The sequence below is a fragment of the Tripterygium wilfordii genome, chromosome 17 (genome assembly GCF_013401445.1).
Source record: "Tripterygium wilfordii isolate XIE 37 chromosome 17, ASM1340144v1, whole genome shotgun sequence".
Taxonomy (NCBI): Eukaryota; Viridiplantae; Streptophyta; class Magnoliopsida; order Celastrales; family Celastraceae; genus Tripterygium; species Tripterygium wilfordii.
Window position 1 is genome coordinate 11,565,316 of NC_052248.1, and position 26,353 is coordinate 11,591,668.

General features: G+C 36.0%; 3 protein-coding genes across 5 annotated transcripts; 1 reads left to right on the forward strand and 2 right to left on the reverse strand.

Moving 5' to 3' along the window:
- Positions 1–2,962: 2,962 nt before the first annotated feature.
- On the forward strand, positions 2,963–5,681 carry LOC119981776 (GRF1-interacting factor 2-like). The gene is made up of 4 exons (XM_038824907.1): positions 2,963–3,284; positions 3,882–3,958; positions 4,734–4,818; positions 4,898–5,681. The coding sequence occupies exons 1-4, from the start codon at positions 3,201–3,203 to the stop codon at positions 5,279–5,281; spliced, it is 630 nt and encodes a 209-aa protein (XP_038680835.1). The 5' UTR covers positions 2,963–3,200; the 3' UTR covers positions 5,282–5,681.
- Positions 5,682–10,705: 5,024 nt separating this feature from the next.
- Positions 10,706–12,518, reverse strand: LOC119982288 (transcription factor MYC2). 2 transcript variants are annotated; one of them, XM_038825592.1, is made up of 2 exons: positions 11,066–12,518; positions 10,706–10,937 (listed from the first exon to the last, which is right to left on the reverse strand). In XM_038825592.1, exon 1 carries the CDS (start codon positions 12,427–12,429, stop codon positions 11,068–11,070), a length of 1,362 nt encoding a protein of 453 aa, XP_038681520.1. In that variant the 5' UTR covers positions 12,430–12,518; the 3' UTR covers positions 10,706–10,937; positions 11,066–11,067. The 2 variants fall into 2 exon arrangements, with proteins under 2 accessions (XP_038681520.1, XP_038681519.1); XM_038825591.1 differs by having other exon boundaries at positions 10,706–10,950.
- A 7,528-nt stretch (positions 12,519–20,046) lies between these two features.
- On the reverse strand, positions 20,047–24,141 carry LOC119982154 (rho GTPase-activating protein 3-like). 2 transcript variants are annotated; one of them, XM_038825368.1, is made up of 6 exons: positions 23,681–24,141; positions 22,658–22,778; positions 22,426–22,545; positions 21,847–22,077; positions 21,232–21,463; positions 20,047–20,437 (listed from the first exon to the last, which is right to left on the reverse strand). In XM_038825368.1, exons 1-6 carry the CDS (start codon positions 24,139–24,141, stop codon positions 20,382–20,384), a joined length of 1,221 nt encoding a protein of 406 aa, XP_038681296.1. In that variant the 3' UTR covers positions 20,047–20,381. The 2 variants fall into 2 exon arrangements, with proteins under 2 accessions (XP_038681296.1, XP_038681295.1); XM_038825367.1 differs by lacking the exon at positions 20,047–20,437 and having other exon boundaries at positions 20,729–21,463.
- Between the last annotated feature and the right edge of the window lie 2,212 nt (positions 24,142–26,353).

Genomic DNA, 26,353 nt, shown 5'->3' on the forward strand with positions numbered 1-26,353 from the left:
TCCTTTTATCACTTCAACCAATCATAAGAATATCCAGTCATTGATACTTGATAGAGTAGGTTAAACCTACTATATATATACAGATATACATACATACAGAGACGACTTTATTTTAGGAGATAGCTAGTACAACTGTACAAGGCTTATTCGGCCATTTACGTAAAGGAAATGTAAGGTCACATATATATTTAATATTGTTGGCAAAGTAAATGCTTCATTTCCCTCAAGTATGTATGCATGTTTATGTAGATGCCCCAGGAAGAACTAAAGCCGCCCATTAATTAATTACGACCCTACTAGCTACATCCATTAGTTAAGGTCTGCTCATTCTTCTCCTCTTTACTAGCCCTTGAATCCATGACATAGTCCGGTCAGAGCTGTCAACACCCCCACCACCAGGCCATGGAGGGCCTGTGTTAATTAAGGTCTGCGGTCTGCCCATTAAAATATATACATATTTTGATACATACATACATACATACATATATATATATATATATATTGTCTACAGTTTCTGCCTGCCCTGCTTGAATTTGATGAAAATAATATGCAAGAAATATTGTGTCCCTGAAGCATTTGTAAAAGCTTTGTCCCACGTAAGCAAAGTCGATTAATTAATTCCATACAAAACAAAAACAAAAAATGTATATATCACGGCCTCCACTATTTGGTGAATTACTTTTTAGGAAATAACATAACTTTCTTACCCAAATTTGATTTATCTAATGAGACCTATTAATCTATATATGTTGACAATTGGACATATTTTCTCTCCATTTGTGACATGTCAAGGCAAATATGAACTCTATTGTTAATCAGTTGCATTCTCATATGGAAAACCCACATTTTTTTCTCTCTGTGTTTTTGTTATTTGAAGAGTTTTTTTCTTTCTTCTTTACGACAGGAATTAACTATTTCAGACAATTTCGTCAATAAAAGACAAACCATGCACCTGTCCGGATAACCAAACTACAAGATACCCATGTGTATCTATTTGAATAACAAATGCAATCTACACCAGGCAGTACCATCCGGCAATCAACTAGTGATAAAAAAAACTAAAAAAATCAGACGTAATAATTCCTTTCTCCTTTATATTTAGTGTCATTAACAAATAACAACTTTGTTAAAAAGGCACGTTTGATGGGTAGCTTAATCTGTATGAGTTGGGTGAATCCAACACTCCAATCTCCAGTCACATGCTTTATATATGGCACACGAGTATAGCTCAGACAGTAGTAAATCTGTAATCTTCTGTTCCTTGTTTGTCTCTTTACATTAATTCTTCTTCTGGGTTTCAGGAAGAGTTATTTGATTGATATGGGAAGATACAAAGAAGAAAGTTATGATGTGGATCAATTAGAAACAGAGGAGATGGTGAAGAATTGGTTGAATTGTGTGTGGTTTTTTATGGTGAGCATTACAGGGGGAGTAATATTGGGTTGGTGGGAGTACGAGTATCATCCCACAAATAGCCACCAATGGATGGTGCCCTTTGGTCTTATTCTCTTCGTCACTCCTCTACTCGTCTGGTTTGCTGTTTTCACCTCTGAAATCATGTGGAATTCCGATGTGTCGACAAAAGCAACTCTCCCGGACCCGGTTGCTCCTCCCCGGTGTGGATCCTCCTATGATCAGAAAGAGGTAATCAAGGAAGTTCCGGTGTGAATATTGTTCACTGGTCTTTAAAGATTTCATGAATTGATTGGCACAAGATGTAAATTGTGATTGTGATTCTCAATTACCACATATAAATACGAAGATGTAAATTAATTGTGATAGCAAATGAATCGAATGCATTGGGCACACCTTATGGATGAACAAAAGTTACAGAAGATACACTAGCAAGTAACTCCCAACAGCTACAATGGGATAACATTTGTGTAAAATCGCCAATCCTCATGCCTCAATGATGTAGTGCGCTGGTCATTCCCTTGTCCCACATCGAGTAGGTGAGAGCAAGTGAAGTGCTTTATATGGGTGGACAATATTCATCAACCTTGCAAGCCGGTTTTCAAAGGGTGAGTTGGATTCACTGCATCATTTGGTATCGAAGCCCAGGCCCATGCTAACGGTGTGGGTGCATGTGGGTCCACGATGTGGGGTGCCACACATGGGACACGTGTTCTTTGGGAGGGAGGGAATTGATGCAGTGCGCTGGTCATTCCCTTATCCCACATCGGGTTGGTTGATTGGGAGGGAGGGAATTGATGCAGTGCGCTGGTCATTCCCTTATCCCACATCGGGTTGGTTGAGATAGTGAACTTGATCTCTCGTACAATGTCACCTTGTATTATCTCCCGCACAATGTCTCGACCCAAGTCTCAATTGGTCCACGGGAATTGTGAAGTTCCATGTGCCTCGGAGTTTATCAACCAGTTATCCGACGGACAGCAGGTAGTAACTGTTCAACATTTTCTTTCTGCCCAAGCTATGCTATACGAACCACACTAGCCTTTAGCTAACAAACAAAGAAAAAAATAAAGGAAAATGCTAAAAATCCTAACAACCTCCATTTCAAAAGCATCCCAACTGCGTGTGAAACTCATTTATTGGTTGGGTGCGATGACATTACTATGATGTCACCACACCCAATAAATGAGTACAATCCATTGAAAGAGTGAGTTTCACACAACGCTAGGATGCTTTTGAGATGAATGTTGATGGGATGTGTAGGAATGTTGATAAATAACACTCGTGACTTGTAGACAAGTTCTTTGTAGAGCCCAATCCATCTTGCTTAATATTTTCCACAATTACACTTGAGCCACTAGTTGAATTGATAAAAATAATATATATCATCCTGATAATTAGGCTTTGAATCGCATGAGAGCTGTTGGTTAAACGACAATTACATTGTATGTAAGGGATCACTCACCTATTAGGTCGAGACTTCGAATCCTATCCCCTCCCTAAATGTCCGTGCAACAAATTCCCAAATGGAACCAACAACAGCCCGTAAAGAAGCCCAACCCAGTATCACCGTGCAACAAATTCCCAAAAGCACAAAATCCCTAATATTCCCGACCGCGACCTCCAATTGCTTTCCAAATCTTCAAGCTCCTCTAGGACCTCTACTACTCTACTGTTACTCAATTTTGAAGCTTTTTTTTGATGTTGTTGGGACAGTTCTAGTGTTAGTGTTAGTGTTAGGGTTTTAGGTTCAGGGTTTTTGCAAGAACAAAACCGCAGCAAACAAAATGCAGCAGTCCCCGCAGGGGCAGATGATGCCGGTGATGCCTTCATTTCCATCCGCAAACATCACCACCGAGCAGATTCAGAAGGTATAATTTGTGTGCCTTTTCTCTATATCTCTGTTATGGGCTTATTTGGATTTGTAGCTTTTTTCTCCAAAAAAATGGTTAGGTTTTTGGGGGAATCTGCTTTTGGAATCGAATTAAGTAATGGGGCTATGAATTAACGTCAAATATAAAAGATATGTGATTAATTGATTGAAAATTTGTTTCCCAGTTGACAAGTTGAACCTCTATGAATATAGCTTATGTAGATATGATGAAGATGACCTTCAAGAATCGTTTTGTCAACTATTTTCAGCAATTTTTACGCTCTTTTAATGTTGTTGAAAAGAAAATAAACCATTTAAGATAATGAAGATTGATGTGGTCGCAGAAATCTTTGCTCGTGGTTCTTTATCAGGTTTCAAGAACAGAGCTAGAATGACACAATTTGTGAATCATGAGCTTGTATTTTTTTTATTTATTCTCCTCCTTAATATTTCATTTTTGTTGTGGAACATGTGGTCTGCTTCTTGTGGTTGAATATTTTGTTAGTTTTGACATTACATTATACCCAACTCAAATTGTGCCTTCATCTGAATCGAACTGAGATGTTTAATGAGTCATTTTAAATGTTTGATGCAGTGCCTTGATGAGAATAAGAAGTTGATTCTGGCAATATTGGACAATCAAAACATTGGAAAGCTTGCTGAATGTGCCCAGTGAGTCTCTCTCTCTGTGCCCATGCACATTTTTTGGTTGTCTGTAGACTTAACTGCATGCACATTAGTTTATGTTATACCTGGATAACTAGCTCAATATTCTGTTAGTGGGGGAGCACTGCAAATAAAGTGGTCAAGCTCTTCATCACCATGCCTATGGGCATGGTCTCAAATCGGCATCCAGAGGGAACAATAATAATGAAAGACATAAACAAGAAAGGAAAAGCTACGGGTTCTGAAAACGAAATAGTTGTGCTGTAAGGTATAGACCTGCATCTGAACCGACAGACACAAAATGCAGTTAGTCTCTAAGAGTCGATGAACTGTGTAAACATTGTGTTTCTAATACTTGTGTCCATATTCCAAACATGTTTAGATGGTGGAGGCACGTGACTTTGGTCATGTTGATATCAGATTTCTTAATCTCTATAGGCTTGTAAAAATTCTCGGCACAGCATAAGTTTCTAGTAGCAGGATTTGTATACTGTGGAGAATACTTGATGGATTTATGTTGCAGTATGTGTTCTTGAAAGTCTCGAATTTAATGTTGTCAAATCTGGGTATCACTGCCCTTAGTATCCTTTCTGTGGGTTGAGTCAGGGTCGCAAGCGTTGTATGTGTTTTATGTGATATGAGATAGTTGCTGCTGATCATTTAGCACTCTTAGAATCCAAAGCATGTTTTCTCGCTCCCATCTTATGTTCATTCGTAAAATTACATGTGTACTTGGTTTGTCCGTTGCTTGTGGTCTTCTTTTAACAATTTTGTTATACAGGTATCAAGCTCAGCTTCAGAAAAATTTGATGTATCTTGCTGCGATTGCTGATTCACAACCACCTGCGCAAACATTGCCTCCTCAGGTGCGTATTAGAACTGACTGGGTATTATGAATATATCAATTCTTGCATCAGTATGCTCACCTGTTATTAATTCTTGCAGATGTCGCCACATCCTGGAATGCAGCAGGGAGGATTTTACATGCAACATCCTCAAGCATTGGCAATGGCTCAGCAGCCAGGTTTCTTTCCCTCCAGGATGCCATTACAATTTAATAAGCCACATCAAATACAGGATCCACAACAGCTACATCAGCAGCACCAACAAGCCTTCCAGGCGCAAATGGGAATAAGACCTGTAGGGCCCAACAGTGGCATGCATCCAATGCATTCAGAGGCCACACTGGGAGGTGGCAGCAGTGCTGGCCCAACTTCAATTGCAGGATCAAATTATGTGCGCGGTGGAAGCACTGAGGCTGGGGCAACTGGCACTGATGGGCATGGGAGCTCCGCTGGTGGGCATGACGATGATGGTGAAACAAAATGACATGGCCCCACGTGTATACTGGTATTGCTGTGGTGATCTTTTGATAGCTTGAGCTAAGGTCCACTGTTTTCTTTTAGCCTCTAACAGATTATGTAGGTTGTGTACCTCCTAGCAAGCCAATGCCAATGAGCCAAGTGCAAGCAACTGGTGGGAAATAGTTTAGTTGTGGAAATGACAAAGGAAGCGTGTGTTCATGCACTCAGAAATAAGAGCTTGTCGTCTCCTGTTATACATTTAAAGTTGTAGAAGTTGCAAATGCATGCAGTGCATCTATCTTTCTTGTCTGATCGTATCCAATCGCTGTTTTTATTTCTAATAAGTTGTATATGCAGGTTACTTATTATGTAAAACAGTGCAGGAACCGCATAATTATGATTTGCATTGTGAGTTCTATCACCTACATCTGGGGCTGAGAAAGTTTTCGCTTATTTAAAACACTGGTTCTTAACGACTCAAGAGGTGACTGCTTCTCATTGGGAGGGCAACGTTGTTCCTTCTCGCAAAGGTACCAAGTAGTATGTTGTGAAGACGATGGTTTAGCGTTCTTACCTGTGTAGCTTTTCCCATTTTGTCATCTGGAACAAAGAAAAGATACACAACTGGGAGCACTGATGGTTAGGGAAAGCAATGGACCGATGGAGGGTCTAGTATTAGCAAATCAGAGAGCATCATAGACTGTAAAATAAAGAGGAAATGTTGCCAGGATTATATCTCAGCCAAGCCCGGCCGCCCACGGCCACCATTGTATATAGAATCTCAAGAAAAGTAATATATGTGATGAACATAACTCACTTAACCGAAAGGTAGAGGTGTCGTTTCATTTTACACACTAATTGTTAAAACGTGTTACTTTAGTAACCTGAAGTTTAAAATTGTGCCAAATTGGTTTTCAGACAAAATTTTGTGCTTTCAGCTAGTCAACTCGCCTGTTTATCTCAACTTCTTCTTTAAGCCCAGGTTAAGGTTTTTTATGGACCACCAACTTCGTGAAAGGATAAGGCTTTTTCTGTCTGAAGGAAATAAACCCAGTTTAAGTGAACACCGACACTTGGGTGGTTGTATTTTTCTTGCCATATATATAATCCCACTTTCAATTTTTTTTATATTTTTGTTAGATTTTGTAAAAATTTCTTATTAATTAAACCTTTTGTTTTGTAAAGTAAGTAAAAGAAATTATATTTGATCAGTATTCATTATTCATTGAATATCGAACCATGATCGCATGATAAAAGGCATGATATAAAAGCATATTGGCTACTGATTATGAGGCCCCAATTTTTTATTGGAGGGGACACCGAATTCTGAGCTCCATCTTACTCCTCCCAAGAGACAAGTAAGATCCAGAAATTCTAATTCGATTATGGATCAAATGGGATGACCGTTGCTCATTTCCAACTTGTAAAATCAAAATTTCGATCAAATCTCTATCATAATATAATTCCAGCCATTACTTTTCAACCCAATCTTATCTACTATGATTGTCTATTCTCATCAAATTCCGCATGCCAAACACTGTCTTAATCGTTGAAGACCATCGATTTTGTCTTTTTTCTTTAGTGTTAGTATAGATCCTTTCAATGAATCTCAAGTGCAGACGCAAAATAAAATGTACAATGAGAAAGTGCAAATCAGTGGAACCCATTGTTTTGGGTCACACCGTTGTGCATAAAAACGAACGCTCATAATTTACAAAGTCACAAATGTCCCTGTACGAGACTCTCCCTACATCCTTTATTATCTTCACCCTCAAAAAAATCCTACCACAAAAACTAGGAGAGGAGAGACAAAAACAGCTGTCCGGAATAGAGAAGAGAAAAGACAGACATACATACATACATACAAGCCTATTTGATCAGGTGTGTAAAGTTTTCACCTGGGGCATGATGGCATGGGATTTTAATTTGAAGAAAGATATCATTATTTCACAATTTGCACATGCTTTGAATAAATATTATTGAAAGAAAAAAACAGCCAATACTCAATATTGGGACAGAAGTGATAGGGATCCCAGTAAAAAACATCTCAGTCATCTCAATAGTGGATGTGTCACTCTCTGGTTCAATCACCAATCACAAGGTTTTGTGAACACCTACACTTACATCAATCAAGGGATAAGATCCAATACTGGAATAACTGTGATGTTTTTTTACTGGGATCCCTAATATTTTTGATATTAAGGTGATGAACAAAATGTAGCTAAACATGATGGAAAGTCTCACCAATTGGCGGCTGGTGCAATTAACTGAATTGGTTGATTATTATTAGAAAATATTTTATGAGTAAATACTTACAATTTTGACATTATTGGGAACAATTTCATTGTTTTTTTTTTTAAGAATAATACATGTAGCGACGGATCTAAAAAATGAACTGAGGGCGGCATTGGTTAGAAGTGGAGTTGGAAATTTATAGGAGGAAAGGAGGAAATTGAAAGTTTGATAGGGGTTTGGGAGCAATGCCCTCGAATTTTTTTTAAGACTTTTCATTGAAAAGTGATCGAAAATAAATAAATACTTATATATTCATTAAATTACACATCAAAAATTAAACCATATCTATTGTTCAAAATAAGTAAAAGAAAAATCATTTAAGTTGTGTTAGACGATTTTTTATAAAGTATAAATTATCTATCATCCGTGTCTCATTCAATATTTATAACTTATATTACGTTATAAATCATATATATATATATATATAGAGAGAGGAATTCTCCTACAAGTACTCAAAGTAAGGACTTAAAATAAGTACACATATTTTCACCATTGATTTAAAACATGTGGAACCCAAAACAGTGGGTCTCACTAGTCATTTCACTTAAATCAATGATCAAAAAGCTGTACTTATTTTAAGTCCTTACTTTGAGTACTTATAGGAGAATTTCTATATACATATATACATGAATTCTTCTATGTGAATGAAAAGGTGTGGGCCAAAATGTGTATATATATCTAGTAAAGAATTCAAGAGTTTTGGGTGGGCTTGAGACCACTTTAAACACAGTGTGGCTCTGTCACTCTCTCTCTCTCTATATATATATATGTGTATGTGTATATATATGTATTAAATCTTAAAAAAATGTCCGTCACTGATCCTGATCCCTATGCAAGCCGTTGGATATCAATTTGCAATTGGCCTACTTTTGAACACAAATAAATATAGGACCCATATGTCTCTTTAAGACGGGTAATCGGGTACATGATGGGAAACGTCCATCTCCAAACATTGATGAACGTAATACATTTACATTGCAAAAGTCGATATAAAGTGAATGAGAAATTAATCTTTAAAGTGCACAGATGAAGAATGATAAGACTTTGCTTTGGAGCCCATCTCACATTGGAAAAATAAATCATGTGTGTTTATAAACGTCCCCTCCTTGGTAATGTCTGGGTCCTCCAAATAATCAATTGCTCCTACTGCCATGTAATGTTAGGCCTACAACTTTATTACCCAACTAATGAACATCCTTTGAACGTTGAACATAGTTATTATGTCCATGTCATTTTTCTGAATCATTGGTAAACTAATTGTCAGAATGATTTGGATCCTCATACATAGACTTTTGTCTCTGTAAATGACATATACATATACATATATATAAGTAGAAGTTATGTAATTATACAACAACCATCTGGTTAGGCATCACTTAAATAAGGTAGCTGATTGGTTGGCTAGACAGGGTGCTACGGGAAAGAATGAGAGGTATTCAATGGTTTTTTCATGCGTTTCGATCAGCTTGAAGTTGGTAGTGTGAGGTCAATGTAGGCGAATATTATTGTATTTGATATGAAATAGAGAGTGAGTATAGTTGTGAGAATTTTATCCGAAGGTATCGTTGTCTTTTATTTATAAATAAATAAAAGCTTCAAAGTTGAAAGTAGAATTCACAAGAGTTGCATTGATTCTTATATTCCTGTCATTCACTTTTTTACCCAAAAAAAAAAAAGATACTCCTGATCTCGTACAATAATCATCTGAAAAGCATAAATAAACAAAAGGTAAGTTCATGTTACAATTTTACTTTACATACCAAATTAAAAGTTTATTTTTTAAAAATAAAATCGTATACTTAATTGTATTCATACAAGAGAAATTGAGATTCATAAACACTTGAGTCATCGTAAAGATGGATTACAACCAAGAAGATTAAAACGAAAAATACAAACAAAAGTCAATCATCGCAGGACACCTCCGGATGACACCGTATTCCACCGAATATTGTCCGAAATCGAATAATACTGTGTTACACCAGACTTCGTCGGATTAAACAAACAAACATGAACAAAGCAGTTCTGGCCATTTGAGAAGTCCTCCAAACAGATATGGAAGTATATCAATATCTAGATTCAAATTCAACTCCACCGAAATCATGACTATCAATACTTGATATTGGAATTTGAAACTCATAACGTGCTAAAGGATCTCCGATTATACATCGTTCTTGAAACAAAATCATATCCCAAATGAAATTCTGTTGAGAAAACCATGATCTGTACGTCCGTAGTTCTTATTCAACAGAACACCAACAAAGTAAAAGAAAATAAAAACTAAAAAGGGGGAGAATGAAGGAGGTCTTCTCCTCCCCTCCGATTTGTACGATGATGAAGAGGGAGTTTTAGTTGAGAGAAAATTTTTGAGGGAGAGGGGAAATCACATGAGAGTCTTTCTTCTAGATGTATTTGATTAGTTGGTCATCAAATAAAAGTACCCAAAATCTCATTACTCACAATTAAACTACACCCTTTAATTTTTCCATGAGACCGTTAGTTTAACTAACAATAACCAAATGGGGGTCCCTGCAGTAGGCATATTTGAGCCATCAATTGTTTTTAAAAAAATATCTTAAAATAATAAATGGAATGTTTTTATTGTTTAGATCATCATGATGTAAGTTTTTAGGGGAAAAAAATTAAATTGGTTGACAAAAGATTGATACAAATGGAAAATATTTTCTATCATTAGATCAAACACTTATTTAATTTGTTATCATTTCTCAATTAATTTATTAATCTATACACTAAATACTTTACATTTATAATTTTTTGATAATTTTTTAAAAATTATTAAGGCCTCTAATGACCTTAATGCAGGCCCTGCAGTAAAACATCTACTGCAGGGCCCCGTAACTCATAAATAACCTTGAATTTTGTCGTGAATCTCATTTTTGTTGATGTGTACAGCATATGACTTGACCTACCCTGTTACAATCATGGCAGTTTGCAGAAGTCGACAAATCCAGAGGTCCCCTCACGTGACACGTCCCATTATTTATTTTTATTCATTTTTACGCAACCCATTATTTTCTCGTGTGATAAAAATTTAAAAACCTCGTTGTCCAAAATTTACTTATGAGCACAACGAAAGACAGACGATATAGAAGCAGCCACGTTTGTTGGCCATTACACGACAAAAATGTCATACATATGTTATAAGTGCGACATTATTTTATGTGGGGAATGAGATTCCGTTTTTTTCTTTTTTTTATATCGTCCACAAAAGCTGGAACAGTCCTCGATATTTTCAGCCATGAAAACTGAAAAGAGAGCCCTTTAATTTTTTCAGAGACACTCCATCTGTCCATGAATGTGATGAACGTGCATCCGTACTCTGTCTGCATTGACTTGTAGCTTCCCCATTTTTGTTTTCTTTTCTGAAACTACTGATGACACCTTTAATACATTATTATTGAGACAATACAAAACATTTTATTACACACTGATAATTAGCGACTAACAACGTAATTATTAAACGCTAATGACAAGATGATCTTTCTTGATTTCTTACCTTTAAAGTCTAGCGATGAGAGCAGATTTCAATGCCTCTTCAGTTTTCAACCCGTCAGGGATTTTGACGACGACATCTTGAAGCATGAGATCGTTGACACAAGAAACGCTCGCATGGTGGATGGATAATTCTAGGTCCCGTAACGCACCCATTAGTCTGGCAGATGGATAATTAGAGTTCTCGGATTGGACCCTAATCATGGCATCATTACCCAGAATCTTGATATCCACGTCGACCACCGCAATCGACCCACTAGGAGGCCGCCCTTGGTCGACGGAAGTGGTGGTGCTTTGGTTGTCCATGTTATCTGACACTTCTAATTTTACCCTTTTGGACTCTCGCTGTAACTGCAACTGGAGATCGTCGATTTTGGCCTTTAATTCGTTGATGTAGGAAACGGCGTCGGAGAGGAGTGATGCTTTGTCCATCCTGGATACGTTAGGAACCACCGCACGCAGAGCGTAGAAACGGTGGTTCAGCTTCTCCCGCCTCTGCCTCTCTGCCTCCACGTGGTTCATTGGGGTTTCGCGGCCCACCCCGGGCTTTCTGCCTCTCTTTTTAGGCGTTCTGTCGTCGTTATTACCAGCGATTAACGGACCATCTGAACCTGAATGTTCAGAGTCTATACATGATGATTGTCCTGCTTTTGCACACTCCTTCGATGTCTTCTTTCCACGATTCGATTCGTTGTCTTCGATGCCGGCAAGTATGGATATATCAGCGAAGGAGTCGTCGCGGTCGACGAACTGGATTGGATTCAGATTCGGGTTATTTGATACTATCCCAATTAGATCTGATCCGAACAGAGATTTGGTTTGTTGAACAAGATCCCAATTCTCTCTAATGATTTCAGGGGATCCCAATTCGAGAATCCCGCAAGAGGTCGGAATACAAACAAAAGTCTCAATGCCGTGCATTTTAGCCTCCTTAACTCGTTCGCAGTTATAAAATTGCAGTTCATGAGCACCAGTTAACCAAACCAAGGAGCCGGTAAGGAGTGCCTTACCGAGAACACCATCTCCGGCGGAGAAAGAACGAGTGAGTGACATCACATAGAACCATTCGGCGTCGGTGACATCGTTGTTGTTATCCATCGTCGGCATTTCCATGTCGCTGGTAGTTTTAAAGACCTGCGCCGTCAGTTTTGGGGAATTGTCTTTGCTTCCTTGAAAATGGCCATCTCCCCAAGCTAAGGTGAGACGGCCACTGTCATCGTTCGAGGTTTGCCAAAATATGGCGTAAGCCCACCAATCGGGTTGGTTTTGGACTACGAACTGAAGCCTTTGTTGGAGTGTTGGTGGGTTTTCTTGGGAGATAGAGACTAGAGAAGAAGATGAAGTGGAGGAGATTATTAGCTCTTCCATGGCTGGAAAACCAGAACAAGTGTTTGTTAAAAGTCCGGAGTGACAAAGAAAGAGTGAGAGTTATATAGGGAAGTGTCGGATACAGAAAATATTTGCCAAAAGTTTATAAAGCAAAATTCTTGGAGCGTTAATACCTGTTTTGGGGTCTCTTAAACACTTTTTAAGCCAAAAATGAGTTTAAGGTAATGGTTTAATGATGGGGGTATTAGCTCATGCAAGAACGGCAGAAACGACAAGAACATAACAACAGAAATAATCATCATACCTAATGGTCCATTCAGGAATTGAAATTATTAAGGGCAACTGTAATGATGCAGTTTTGTTGGGTCAATAAAAATGTAAATCGGATCTCACTTTTATTATATAAAAAATCAAGTCAAACACTATTCTTAATATAATTAAATCAATAAAACACGTTTTTTAATACATTCATATCAGCAAAACATAAATTTCTATACATTATCCTCTCCCACCTAACACGGAGGCCAACAATGTTCCATGCCTTCATGTTGTTCATAACAAATCTACACCAAAACACAAAATCTCAATACAGTCATATCAGCAAAACACATTCCCCAATATAGCTATATCAGCAAAACACTTCTTCCAATACAGCCACATCAATAAAAGACAACATCTTTGTTGGCCCAACAACACAAACGTGGTACGAGGGTCCGGGGTCTAGCGGTGCACATGAGTTGGGTTGGGTCGGGTTTAGAGAGAGATCTCATCCGACCCGTATAGATTTAGGTAAGGGTTCCTTCAACCCTTAACCAACCTCATTTTAGGTTGGGTTGGGCCGGATTAGGGGTTGGGTCGAGTTTGAATCCATAAATCAAAGTATCAAACAATTAATTTAAGTTAATGAATTAAAGATTAATACAAAAAATTAAGGATTAAAGAATTAAGGATTAATATAAAAAAAAAAAAGACTTCATATTACATTTAATAGTTAAGGGTTGTGACTAATGTGGATAGATCATGGTATAAGATGTGATATATTCATATATTAGTATCTTTATACATGTATAAATTATGTCACTTAATACTAAATGGGGTTGGGTCAGGTCAAAATGGGTTAAAAAGATACAATCCTCACCCTACTCATTTTGAGTATGGGTTATATATATATATATATATATATATATATATATATATATATATATATATATATATATAAAACACATATATAACCCATATTGACAAGGGTTGGGGTCGGGTTTCACATGCTAGGTCAGGTTTTAAATGGGTTTTGCACACCCGTAGGCCGTACAGGGGGCAACGCCTATGAATTTTTTTGGGGGGGTTTGTATGTAATTGATTTATGAATATAGGCCGCAAAGGGAAAAATACATTAATAATAGTTCGAAACAATAAGAAAATACATTGTAATTATCATAATTGTTCTCTACGAGTTTTCATATTTTGAAAACACGATATTACAACATCATTAGTAATAGTTCCAAACAACTCCTTCTCGAAATCGCCTATCTCCTAGGCTTAGGGTTCTGTTAATTGTTTGCCGACATGGGAGAGGGAGAGAGATTGAGGAGATTTGAGGGGCTTGGGCTTGGCAAGTGGGTTTGACAAATGACAAGATAAATTTGGGCACATGACTTATGAGTGTTGAGTTGGATCAAAGTTAGTTAGTGAGTTGGGTAAGAATTAGTGAACAAGGGGTCTCATTTTTTTTTTATTGGAGGTCTTAGGATCAATTTGTCATAAATCTATAGTGTACAAATTTGTCTGGGCCTGTGCCCCCATTGCTAGATGGCTAGGTCCGCCATTGATTATAGCATTTGAATCCATGTTAGGTCCATTGTTGAAAAACAGACCCATCATGTGCATCAAAAAATTTTTTAAAAAAATCTGAAAAAATTATAAATGTGTAGAACATGAAAGGGACATGACAATTTTAGACCATCGGATATAAACTCAAAACATTTGATTTTTCATTGCGATGAATTTGATTTTTGTTTGGAATAAAAATTATATCGTCGGATTCGTCATACCAAATACTACATTTATTATTTTTTCCATAATTTTAAAATTTTTTTTGATGTACCAAAATTGTGCACCAATTAGGTTTAGTGTTTTCAACAGTGGACCTACTCCATTCCACACTTTCTTTTTCTAGTACTTAGTAGGACCGAGATAGAGAGAGAAGGGGGGGCCGGGAGGGGGGCGTGTGGGCGCGTTTGAGGGAATCAGTGAATGGTTGGAAAAGAAGATTGTATCCTTGCTGTATAGGTGAGGAGCAAAGGCAAATATAGTCTGGCGTTGGTGGGGCCAAATGCAATGGTCACAGATGTACCGTTTGGGTTTGCGAATGGAAAGGAGATGTGTCACTATTGGGCACGTGAATGGAAAGCGAAAGGCCCAGCGCCTATTCAGGGATGAGGCCAAAGCCCATGGGCCCCACTAGCGCCCTTTCTTTTTTTTCTTTCAAGACTCTGAATCTCTCCTTTGAAATGATTACACTTTACACTAGACATCCTAGTTAGAGGATAGGAGGAGCTTCAATTCTTTCCCAAAAATATGTTAAAACATTATTTTTGTTTTTGAAAATGACATATTAGAGTTTAGGAGTTATAATTTAGTGTTTAGGGTTTATAACTCGATTTTTTGTATTTGGGGTTTAGAGATTAGGATTTAAGGTTTAGGGCCTTAAAATTTAGTATTTAGAATTTTGTTTCTCCAAAATCAATTATATTTTAACATTATGAACACCAAAATACTTAATCACATATTTTAATTCATTATTTAGCATAGTTTTGAGGGAGAATTGGGGCCGGAATTGGAGCACCCTATCCTCCCAATTAGAGGCTAAGAGCAATACTAAATTTCAAAAATTATCCCCATTTTTTTCCCTTAATTCATGTGGCATTTTCATTTATCATGAATACAAACGTAGAACCTCCTAAAAATCCAACATTTTGGAGGGATGTGGATTATAATAGAGGTAAGAAATTGAGAGACAAATTTTATTTTATTTTGTTTTCTAATAAAGTGCTAAGATATGTACCCTATGACAAGGGCGGATCCATGTGACTCCACTAGGGGTTTGAGACTCTAGTGAAATCATGTAAAACAAATTATATGTATTAGGTAAAAAAGTATCAAATCCCTTTCGTTGGATTCGTAAGACCGATCAAAATATAAATATTTTTTTTCAAAATTTTAAAAAATATTTGGATTCTAAAAGTTTAAATCTCATTTTAGGACCTCAAAGACATCATGGGAGAATTCATATATATATATATATATATATATATATATATACATGAATTCTCCTATGTGGACCAAAAGTGTGGACCAAGTTTGTGGACCAAAATCCAATGGTTGTAATCAATCACAACATAAGTGGGGGCCACACATTTATTATGGGGCCCACCACATCTACGGTTGAAAAACAAGTCCACAAACTTGGTCCACACTTTTGATCCACACTTCTGTATATATATATATACAGAAATTCTCCTGTGTGGACCAAGTTTGTGGGCTTGTTTTTCAACCATAGATGTGATAAATGTGTGGTCCCCATTTATGTTGTGCTTTATTACAATCATTGAATTTTGGTCTACAAAGTTGGTCCACATTTTTTGATCCGCAAGAAAATTCATGTATATATGTGTATATATATAGACTGACAATACATTTGAAAAGTAAGACGTACAAATACACAGATTGTGACGTATCCAACGAAAGGGGTTTCATTTTAAGGGACAAATGGTCGATGCCTCTCCTAAGATGGAAACCCTCGGCACTTCCATCTCATCAACCATACATGCACACACAACGACAAGTTACCCCAAACATATCTAACATATTTATGTACTCACTAAATTTTATTTATTTATTGTGTGCAATTTGAGATGGTGTGGTGTTTGTATCAAATATCACCTCTAGTCATATGGTGACATGTGGCAGTATGAGGTCCATCCATCGGTGGACATGCTCAACAAATCACCAAGCGACAAGTGGTAAAAAGGAGGAGATTTTGTGCTAATCATTTGTTCATTTTTGCACGTAGGGATTACTATCTTATGTATCCTGAAATTCAGGATTAAGTAGCTGGAAATTAGATGTCTGAAGGTGCTTTGTCCAAAAGAGTTAAAATCCAAGGATTTATCGTTAGAATCGGTTTCTTCTATTTAAAAGTAGTCTGTTAACAAATAAGTGAAATTTCACCAGGATAAAACCAAAGCAGTTAAGAAGATCAAGGAATTTGATGCCCATATATTTTTAATTTTTCTCGAACACGTTTTCAGTTACTGTGCATCAACCGAAGATTGTGAACTAGTCCTTGAGTCATACTCCTAACCCATCAGTCACTTCATAATTACCTTGGAACATACAATTGTCTTGTCAATAACATTATACCAAAATGTTTGGCTTTCTTATGACAAATAAGCAATTTCAGAGCTTGGTTCTGGCAAGTGTGTGGTGCAAATTAAACCATTCTTGTCTAATCAACCTGAAGGTTCGTATCTTTAGTCTAAAAATCACAATCCGAGGATGATCAAACCTCCACTACAAAGAGGGATATCCTGTACCAGCTGATGAAGGGGACTCCGGAAAGAAAAAAAAAAACAGCATATCCTTGATTCCAATCCGACTAACTTGATCGTCGAATCTTCTTTGATCGAAATCTCTCCAATGAAGGATTCTCTAATGTCTTTTCTGTGTTTTACAGGACTGTCGATGGACCCGGATATAAATGATTGATTGTGGAATCGTGCCTGCTCTCACACCACATATCGTAGTCTTGATACTAGCATTAAGTGATTAATGTACGTGCAGTACTGACCACGAGCAGGGCTTAACGTAAGAAAACGAACACATGCAATGAATTTTCACATCTGTACTTTCTACCACATTAATAATATTTTCCAAAAAATAAAGAATTATAAACCATGATATTGGTTATTCTGTTCTGGATGAAATTAGACAGCCGAACACAGCCTTAGGAGGATCCTCCTCAAGAAACATTAAAAGAAAATAAAAATTCATATATCAACAACGAAGAAAAGAAAGAAAATATCCAATACAATAGCGTTTGCAATAACATGGATGGCGAAGAGATATAACTCTTTTTTAGAAGTAGGCAGCGGTCTTGAAGCATAAAACTTAGCACTATGGTGAACTGTCGTGAAAATATCCCAAATACCAAGATTGGGAGAGCAATATGCTGAAGTTTTATCATGTTGAATTTTGATTGATATTGAAAATTTAAATTAATATAAAAGGATGCATGTTTCACGCCAATGTTAATTGCTAATTAAGTGAACACTACTTTAATATTATTGCTAATTAAGTAATCCGATTTCAAAACTTTCTCACGTAAAATCTGATAGTACTATTTTGGTATTATTTTATAAAGGCATCATATCATATTCGTGATAAAATAACAACAATAATGGCCCAAAAATCTTAACCGGATTTAGCATTCTAATTAACTAAATATTAATTGACAAAGACTGATGCAACTGTAGGTATGTCGGCCGTTGAATTGCTTTATCAAATTAAAAAACAAACCACACATGCACATGGTAATATATATATATATATATATATATATATATAATACCAAAATGTTTTTTAAGAATAATTCCAAAATGTGTTTTAAGCACGTATAGAAGAATTCATATATATACTTCTTAATCTTGGCTGTCCATACGTTTCTTCTCAGATGGTTGATTAATAAAACTTTTACGTCTCAAAGTTATGTCACAAATATTTTAAAATTTAAAACACATTTCAACATCAACACATCACCACCAACTACAACAAGCAATGATTATATATATATATATATATATAACAAATCAAAATAAGATATTACTTGGTTTTAAATACAACAAGGAATGATTATTCACATTATTATTATATCAAATAATTGGACTTTTTAGTTATTTTCATTAAAAAGAATATCAAATACCATCTTAAAGAGGATTTATAATACCTATTTTCTATTTATGCTGGAGATTAATTTATTTGTAATTGAAAGGAATATCAAGTAGAAAACTATGCACATGATTATTATACCAAATTATTTGATTTTTAAATAAAAAGAATATCAAATACCATATTAAAGAGGATTTATAATACCTATTGTCTCTTCTAAAATATTAATATTACCCAAAAAATCCAAGTATTTTAAAATACTTGTCATATAGGATCAATCATACTATTTTTGAAAATTTTAGTAATATTTTTCAATTATTTTTGAAAAGGGACAAAACACAAAAAGTGATATAAAAACTTTTGCTATATGAAATTAAATTATAATAGAAAAAAATTCTCTAAATTTTTGGACGACTAAAATATAATATAAAAATAAAATACGAATTTTGAAATTTTGAACCATCATCTAACATCATATAATTTTTTGAGGATATATATATTTTATTTTTTTTCACAATATGTATACAAACTATTATGAAAGAGTATTAACACTGTAAAACCACTTTAAAAAATTTATTAATTTATGATAATTCTCATGGCATGTGTCTAGTGCCTTTTTTATATTCTTTACAGGAATTACAATTTAAATTATTTAAAATCTATCAAAAGAGGAAAGAAATGGTTAATAATTTTTAGTCATTGTCAATTATGTTATTCTAACTTAAAAATTTTCAGTTATTGAAAATTGTACATCAATTATGTTATTCTGACTTACAAAATTCTAACTAATCTAATTAACTAAAATTAGAAAAATTAAGATAAATAAGAAAAGAAATGATCAATAAATTTTGAGCATTACAAATTATATTTTTTTTTGAGAAACTATATTTAATTAAATTAGGATTTTTATATTTTTTATAAATCAAATTAATTATTTTTTAATTGACTTAGGGACACATGTCCAACAATTAGACACACAAAAATCACATGTTGATAATATAGTTTGAATATTATTAAGCAGTCCACTTTTAAATAGTATATATAGAAAACATGAGATTAGAAGGAGATCGATCGCCGATTCGACACTACTTGGTATTTGCTTGGATTTTCTTGTCGAAAAGAAACACTACATATATTATTATTCATAAAAAAAAAAAAAAAAAAAAAGAAGAAGCGAAGAAAGTCAAGAAACACTCCATATTATATATTATATGTTTTTTAGTCTATATTTCCATTAGTGGTGCTGAAGAAAACTAATATATAAAAATAAAGTAGATCTACTGCTTCCAAACCCCCGATAGATTTGACAATAAATATATTGTTTTTCTTTAGCAATCATTTGTATATATAAAATAAATAAATAAATAAAAGATCCCACATACCAGTAGCTGTTGTGCTACATATGGTGTATCATGATGAATCACTTATATTAATCTTATAGTAATTATCAACCAGAATTCTATGGGTAAGCTGAATGAATACTAAAGTTTCTGAGATTCACTTGTGGAGCAGGTGAGTTGTGACCTACATTTTGTTTAATTTAAAAACCCAATACGAATTTAGTAATATAAAACATAATCATTCTCCAATATACTAATGCCAACCATTGTCCAAGAAATAATAATAATAATTTCAATTTCAAGAAATAAAATAATTAAAGATGGTGGGCTATGAGTTCTTTTGAAATTGGATCTTAATCTTATAGGATAATGTTTGATTAATTAGTAGATGGTTATAATAATGTTAATGGCATGTCACATTTTTTTTTTATGAAACTATGACTACTCAAAAGCTCATTTCACGACAGCAAATCAAGGGTTACAGTGATATCACTAGCTTAGCTAGTGGGATGAATGATAGTTCTAGGTCCCAAGTACCAAATTGAAAAACTATTCACAGTAACAGCTCCTACCTTAACCTTGCTACAGCTAGTATTTGTAGGACTATACAACCAACCAAACCCCAATTGCAATCAGGTACTGGTTCAGTGGTTCTGCTTCCTCCTCCAAATGTCTAGATTCCTGTCGAGCTTCGATGCATCACTACTACATTTGTCGTTCTTGGCAGAGCTGGTCCAGTGATTCTCCTGACACCCACAAGTCTGACAGACAAACAAACAAACCCATCAAACTTTTCCCTCGAATCTGGAAACTTAAAATAATTCTTTAAAAAAAAAACGAAAATTAGAAACAAAACTAATAAATCTGGGCCGCCTTACAGTTGGACCTAACTAGCCAGTACTGGGCCTAACCATATGTTTATTAATACTGAGATGACCTTTTCTTCAAGAAAATGTTTGGTACTGATACAGGTGGTGGTCAAGTGTCCATTTGTAACTCAATATCAGAAGTCAGAACCCCAAGGCTAAGTTAAGCAAATAAATCACCCAGAAGAAGGTTTAACTATCAGTAGTTATTTGGTCAATTAGCTTGAGTTAGTGCCACAGCTTTCAATCTTTTTCTAACTACAAAATTAAGTAATTAACCACACACTAACACTAGACTAATAGTGTTTACACAAACAAACATGACCTCAATATGTGACAGTAAACAGGGAAAGTCCCACTCAGCAACTAACATCATGCCCAAGCTTCTCTACCTTCTCCTCTGGTATTTATAACCCCAATACTTCTAGTCTTCTTAGCTGGCTTATTAAAATGAAATACAGGATGCCTGCACAGCCTCCTGACTCCTTTCCTTAAACTTAGCCAGTCTCCACTCTCATATTCACCTCTACATTCGTTTTCTAAAGCCCCCATCTTGCACCTAGATGGTGTGTTGCTACCAGAAATGGACTCAGATTCCTCCTCTCCGTCACTCCTGCTCAGCATGCTCCAATGTTTCTCGTCAATTTCAGTTTCCAGTCTATCCAAAGTGGAAGTCCTCAAGAACTTACCAATGGCTGGTCCTGCAGGGGAACAGGGTTTTGGAGTTTGTTCATAGGATTTTTCTTTCTTCAAGTTCGATGGGCGAGGTTCACTCTTGTCATTTACAGAAAGTGAGCACGATGAGAGCAACCTATCATTGGCAGCGGGCTCCTCTCTTTCCCCGAGGGTCTTCAAGATCAAAGTCTTGAGGAAGTTCATAACTTGCACGGCATGAATCAATGCCGTCAAAGGATCAGCCATCTGCATCAATACGACAACAACCTTTTCGTCATACCATGATTTAAATAAGAAAGAGATCACAAACAAATAGACTGTCCTGGTTAGTTGTAATAGTGACAAACAATTGACCATCATCAAATTAGTATAACCACACGTGTCTCAGAAATCTTGGGTAACCAAGCATTGAGATGCCAGAGCAGGTCAGCATTACACAAGAACTTACTATAATTGAACCAATTATTAACATGCCTTTGTGAAAAACTAAAGATTGGCACGATGAAAGATCAAAAGTGCAAAATATTCCTTGCATTTAAGGATAAATGTGCCACAGAAGACAACTAAGAAATCAATGCACATGTATCAGAATGATGACACCAAATAACATAAATGCAAGTTCAAGAAACCTGAGTCATGTTGGGGGCGAAGACCATAGCAATATTGCGTGCGTTCATCTTATTGTGCTGTTCGTACTCCACAACATCTGCCATCAAATTGATTGCCCAGTCAAGCAATGCTGCTTCCATTTGAGGAAGTAACTTCATCAGTTGAGTACAATCATCTTCCGTGTTGCAGTGCATCACCTGTTCTGGTGTGAGAGAATCAAGTACCCCTTTTGGAAGTTCTCTGAGCCATGCCTGCCAAGTATGAAAATATTGCACAAACCAGTTCAGTAGAAGTTCACTACAAGTTCTGTTAAGTATCAAGTGGAAATAGAAGGATCAAAAAGATATGAATATTGACGTTTATAACTAGAAGTTTGAGAAGGATGGAAGAATTAAATGGTGCTCAAGACAACCTTGAATGCAAGATCCCTGGGTTTAGAAATACAAGCTACAGAGGAGGAAACACAGATTTTCAGACATGCGATCATTCATTTTTTATGATGAGTTATGCACAGAAGACATGCCAAAAGTAAGAGCATAACCAGAATGCATTCACATGGTTGTGTGATTGAGTAGATTTGTGTGCATTTTTATGCATACCTTTATTAAACCTGCCAAACAATGGACGTCAATCCCACGTGGTACCACACCTTTGTTTAGCTGGTCTCTTACGTATACTTCATGGCTATTCTCAGCAGTTATCCGGAATATTCCTTCGGCCTTCATGGAAAAAAAAATGCAAGCGTGAAATGAAGACCCCAAATTGAACTGTATAAACAAGTTACATTCATGTTGATGCTCTATCAGTCAGACTACAAGTGTAACAACATACCCTGAGGCCTCCTTCTGAATACAGGCGTTTTTGCATCATCAGAAGAATTGTTGGTACACTGTTTCCTCTGTTATCAAAAGAACACTGCATTGAACTGGCAGAAACTCCAAACACACTTGCACTGCAAGATAACCAAATGAATTGTAAGACGTTAAAATGATCAATGAAAAAAATATATATTTGGGAGCAACATAATGTTTTTTAACAATGGACCCAAAAATAGTTATTTGGAAATAGAATAAAATACAATCATTAAACCATGCAGTATTCAACCATTAAGAGTAGGATCCAAAGAAAGATATATAACTCAAAGACAAATTCCATAAACCAAGAGAACCAAGGGCATTGTTTTTCAATAGTACATGAATCCACCCAAATAACAGAGCAAACTAGGGAAGTTTTCACCTCTGCTCCATACACAAACTAAAACACATATTGTGGGTCTTCATAAACATTTATAATGCCCCATAGAACTATAAGATTTTTCCCCATGTTAATGTCCTTTGTCTATGTATCCACTATTTACCAATTCAATATGAAAATGCAGGGGTAAAACAAGGGTTCTCCGTTCCTTCGAGACATATACAAAACAAAATTGAGTTCAGAATTAAATTTTCATTTGATGGTAACTGATTTAGGCTGAGTTTCTATTGTATATTTTTACAAGTTTCTGCTATTATCTCTCTTTACAAGTAAAAAACTTGTAATAAGCTGTGTCAATCATTCACAGAAGAAAAGATGCTGTAGAGTGAAAGGCAAATAACTTGGAATTCTAGAGGACTAATTGAGGGCACAAACTAATTGCATGTTCAGAAATAGTAACACAACCATTAATTCTTCATACATTAAAGAAAATACTTCTATATCAGAATTCAGACATAAGCGCAATCTGAGTCCACAGCTTAATCATAGCACTTACCTGTTTAAGTGATTGACTAACAACAAAATGACAACTACAAATTGAATATCGAACTCAAGGAAACTGTGAAGTTGTTAAAGACAGAAAATCAATGTAGGACAAACCTGGCGCTGGGAACTCTCCTGGGGACTTCAGGCTGGAGCTCAGTAGGCAAACCGAGAAATCCATTAAACCGGTCGAAGGTCACATGCGACACGTGCCTGACCTCCGTCGGGTAGCTAATGTCCATGGAAGAAACGTCGTCCCTCTCCACACTGCACGTGATCAGCGACTTCCTCAAAACCGCGACCAGAATATCAAGAACGGCGGATTGATTCCCACCGCCATTATCTCTCCCTCCCTGTTTTCCTCTAAATCTCGATCTCGGACTAATAAACGGCGTCGAAATCGGATTCTCACTGTTCATATCGTCACGTCCATCCTCATATTCTTCTTCTTCTTCTTCAGATTCATCTCGTTCCCCTTCACCTTCTTTACCGCCGTCGAAATACGGACGCGGAGGAGCAGGGTTGAACTCGCTGAGTCCAACGAGGCCGCAAGATTTGGATCGGAAGAGTCGCGCCATTGCGCGGTAATTGCTTCCGCTTTCACCAATTCTTCGCGCTAAACAAGTTTGAGAGTGTGTGGTGCGGAGATTGTTGGAAATGGAAGGTGAATTATTATTAATAAGGATATGGAAGGTGAAAGAATAATGAAATGATTTGGAGTGACGGAGACATCTGGTTTTTCTCTTTGAATTGTGGGAGTTTGTGAATTGCGTGAGTAGAAAGTGGGGTCTGGAAGAAGAACGGCTCGTGATCGAAGACGGCTACTTGACGACCAAGAGACCACTACTGACTACACTACGTCCACGAGACAAGACGACACTTTCACGCCCGAACCCTTTTTTTTTACTAAGTCATACCCAAAGGACATGAAGGTCATTGAAGTGGATGAAAACTACCTAAATCTCAATTCTTGATGAGAATGAAAACTTGGACCTTAAGGTTTTGGACAGACAACCTAGCCAACCACACTACCTCCCATTCTCTTGGCGCTCAGACTTGAGAAAACACGTTTTTGTTATATCAATTTCAATTTTTCATTTTTCGGTTTTTCAATTTTTTTAATATATCAGTCTAATTATGACTAATAATTCCAAATCCTGAGGTGGAAAGTGTCGAGCCTCTCACCTTTGTTCCTCCTATTTAGTACTAAGAGCAATCACAATGATAATTTTTTGTTAGCGACAACAAAATGGGTTAGGAAACGTGTTTTGTTGATGTGGTTGAGACAACAAAATATATTAGTACAATGGTGTAAATTTATTGATTTGATTTTTGTGTAATAAAGGTGGGACCTAATATTGATTTAAAGGTAAAAATGTGAGTGTGTGAGATGTGAGTCCCATTTTGGGCCAACATGTAGGCATTGTATTTCCATGCGCTTCATGTTTGGACAACTAAAAAGAGGCCAACAAATAGGCCTTGTTGGAGCATAAAATTTTTTGATAGACCAAGAAAAAGTCACTTTTTTGCTCTCATGCCCAAGCAAATGCACACCATTGCAAGTGCTTTAATAGATATACTACAATATCTTTGTTGTTGTGTTGAATAAAGTTTTGATTCAGGTTTTCTTCGCTCAAAATTTAGATGTTATCCATATGTCAAGACTTCTTAATCAACGGTTATTTTCAGTGTGTTCCGACGATAAATATTTTGTGCACAACGATGCAGTTTCTATATTTGGTTGAGATCGGTCTCTCTCGATGAAAGAGAAGTCAAGATTCTTATTCAAAACTATTTTCTTTTATCTTTTTTTGTTTAGTCTGTTCAGGTATATTCCAATGTAGTTTGATTTAGTATGAAATATTATATGGTGTAGTCCGATGTTTTTTATTGAGTGATTCGGTGTTTGTAAATTCCTATGCTATTTTTATGGCGTTAGGTTGAAGATTTGCTAAAGGAAAAAAAAAACTCCAAATCCTTATTATTTAAGTAGTGAAGAGCGTCTACTTTCAAGTGGAGATTTTGATGTTTTGGAAAGTGAAAATCATTAGTCATGATTAGGGAGTCGGGGCAAGCATAACTGGCTTTGGAGAATTAGGATTCGAATCTACTTATTGCCAAACAGGTGTATTTGTATTTTGCTTTGTAATTCCAACATGCTATCACGTGCTCACATGCATTTGTTCCTTTCTTGTCCCTTTTCCCCCCTCTATCCCAGTTTTGGTTAAAAAAAAACATTTCACCAAAAAAAGGGGATAAAAAGGGACCATACAATTTTTTTTATGAGCAAACAATATATTAACTAACAAAGAGAGTACAAGGGGGAACATAAATTTAAACCCAGTTTTGGGTATCACATATTGGATTGGTAGGCTTGATTTTATGGTACTAATTATTATTTAGCCCAAAAAAGGAAAAAAAAATACGACAAAATTATGGCATTTGTGAACAAGCACTCCTTAGTCCTTGCCCATACCATCCATGATTGATAAGAATTTGGTGGATATCAAAAACTGAATTAATTTGGTAATTATTTTTTGAAACGGGATGAGAGATTCACTCAGATTCGAACTTTGATTATCAAGATCATACACATCATTATTATCACTCTAATCGGACGGTCGTTCTGGTGCATGGTCCCCGATGCAGACTCTCATTTCGATGATTCACATGTATGTATATATGTACTGTTTCTTTCATGTGAGTCTCACTCACTCTTCTATCACGGCCGCCTCTATTAACGACAATCACCCAATTAATATGATTATTATTATTGAGTAAGTCTTGATT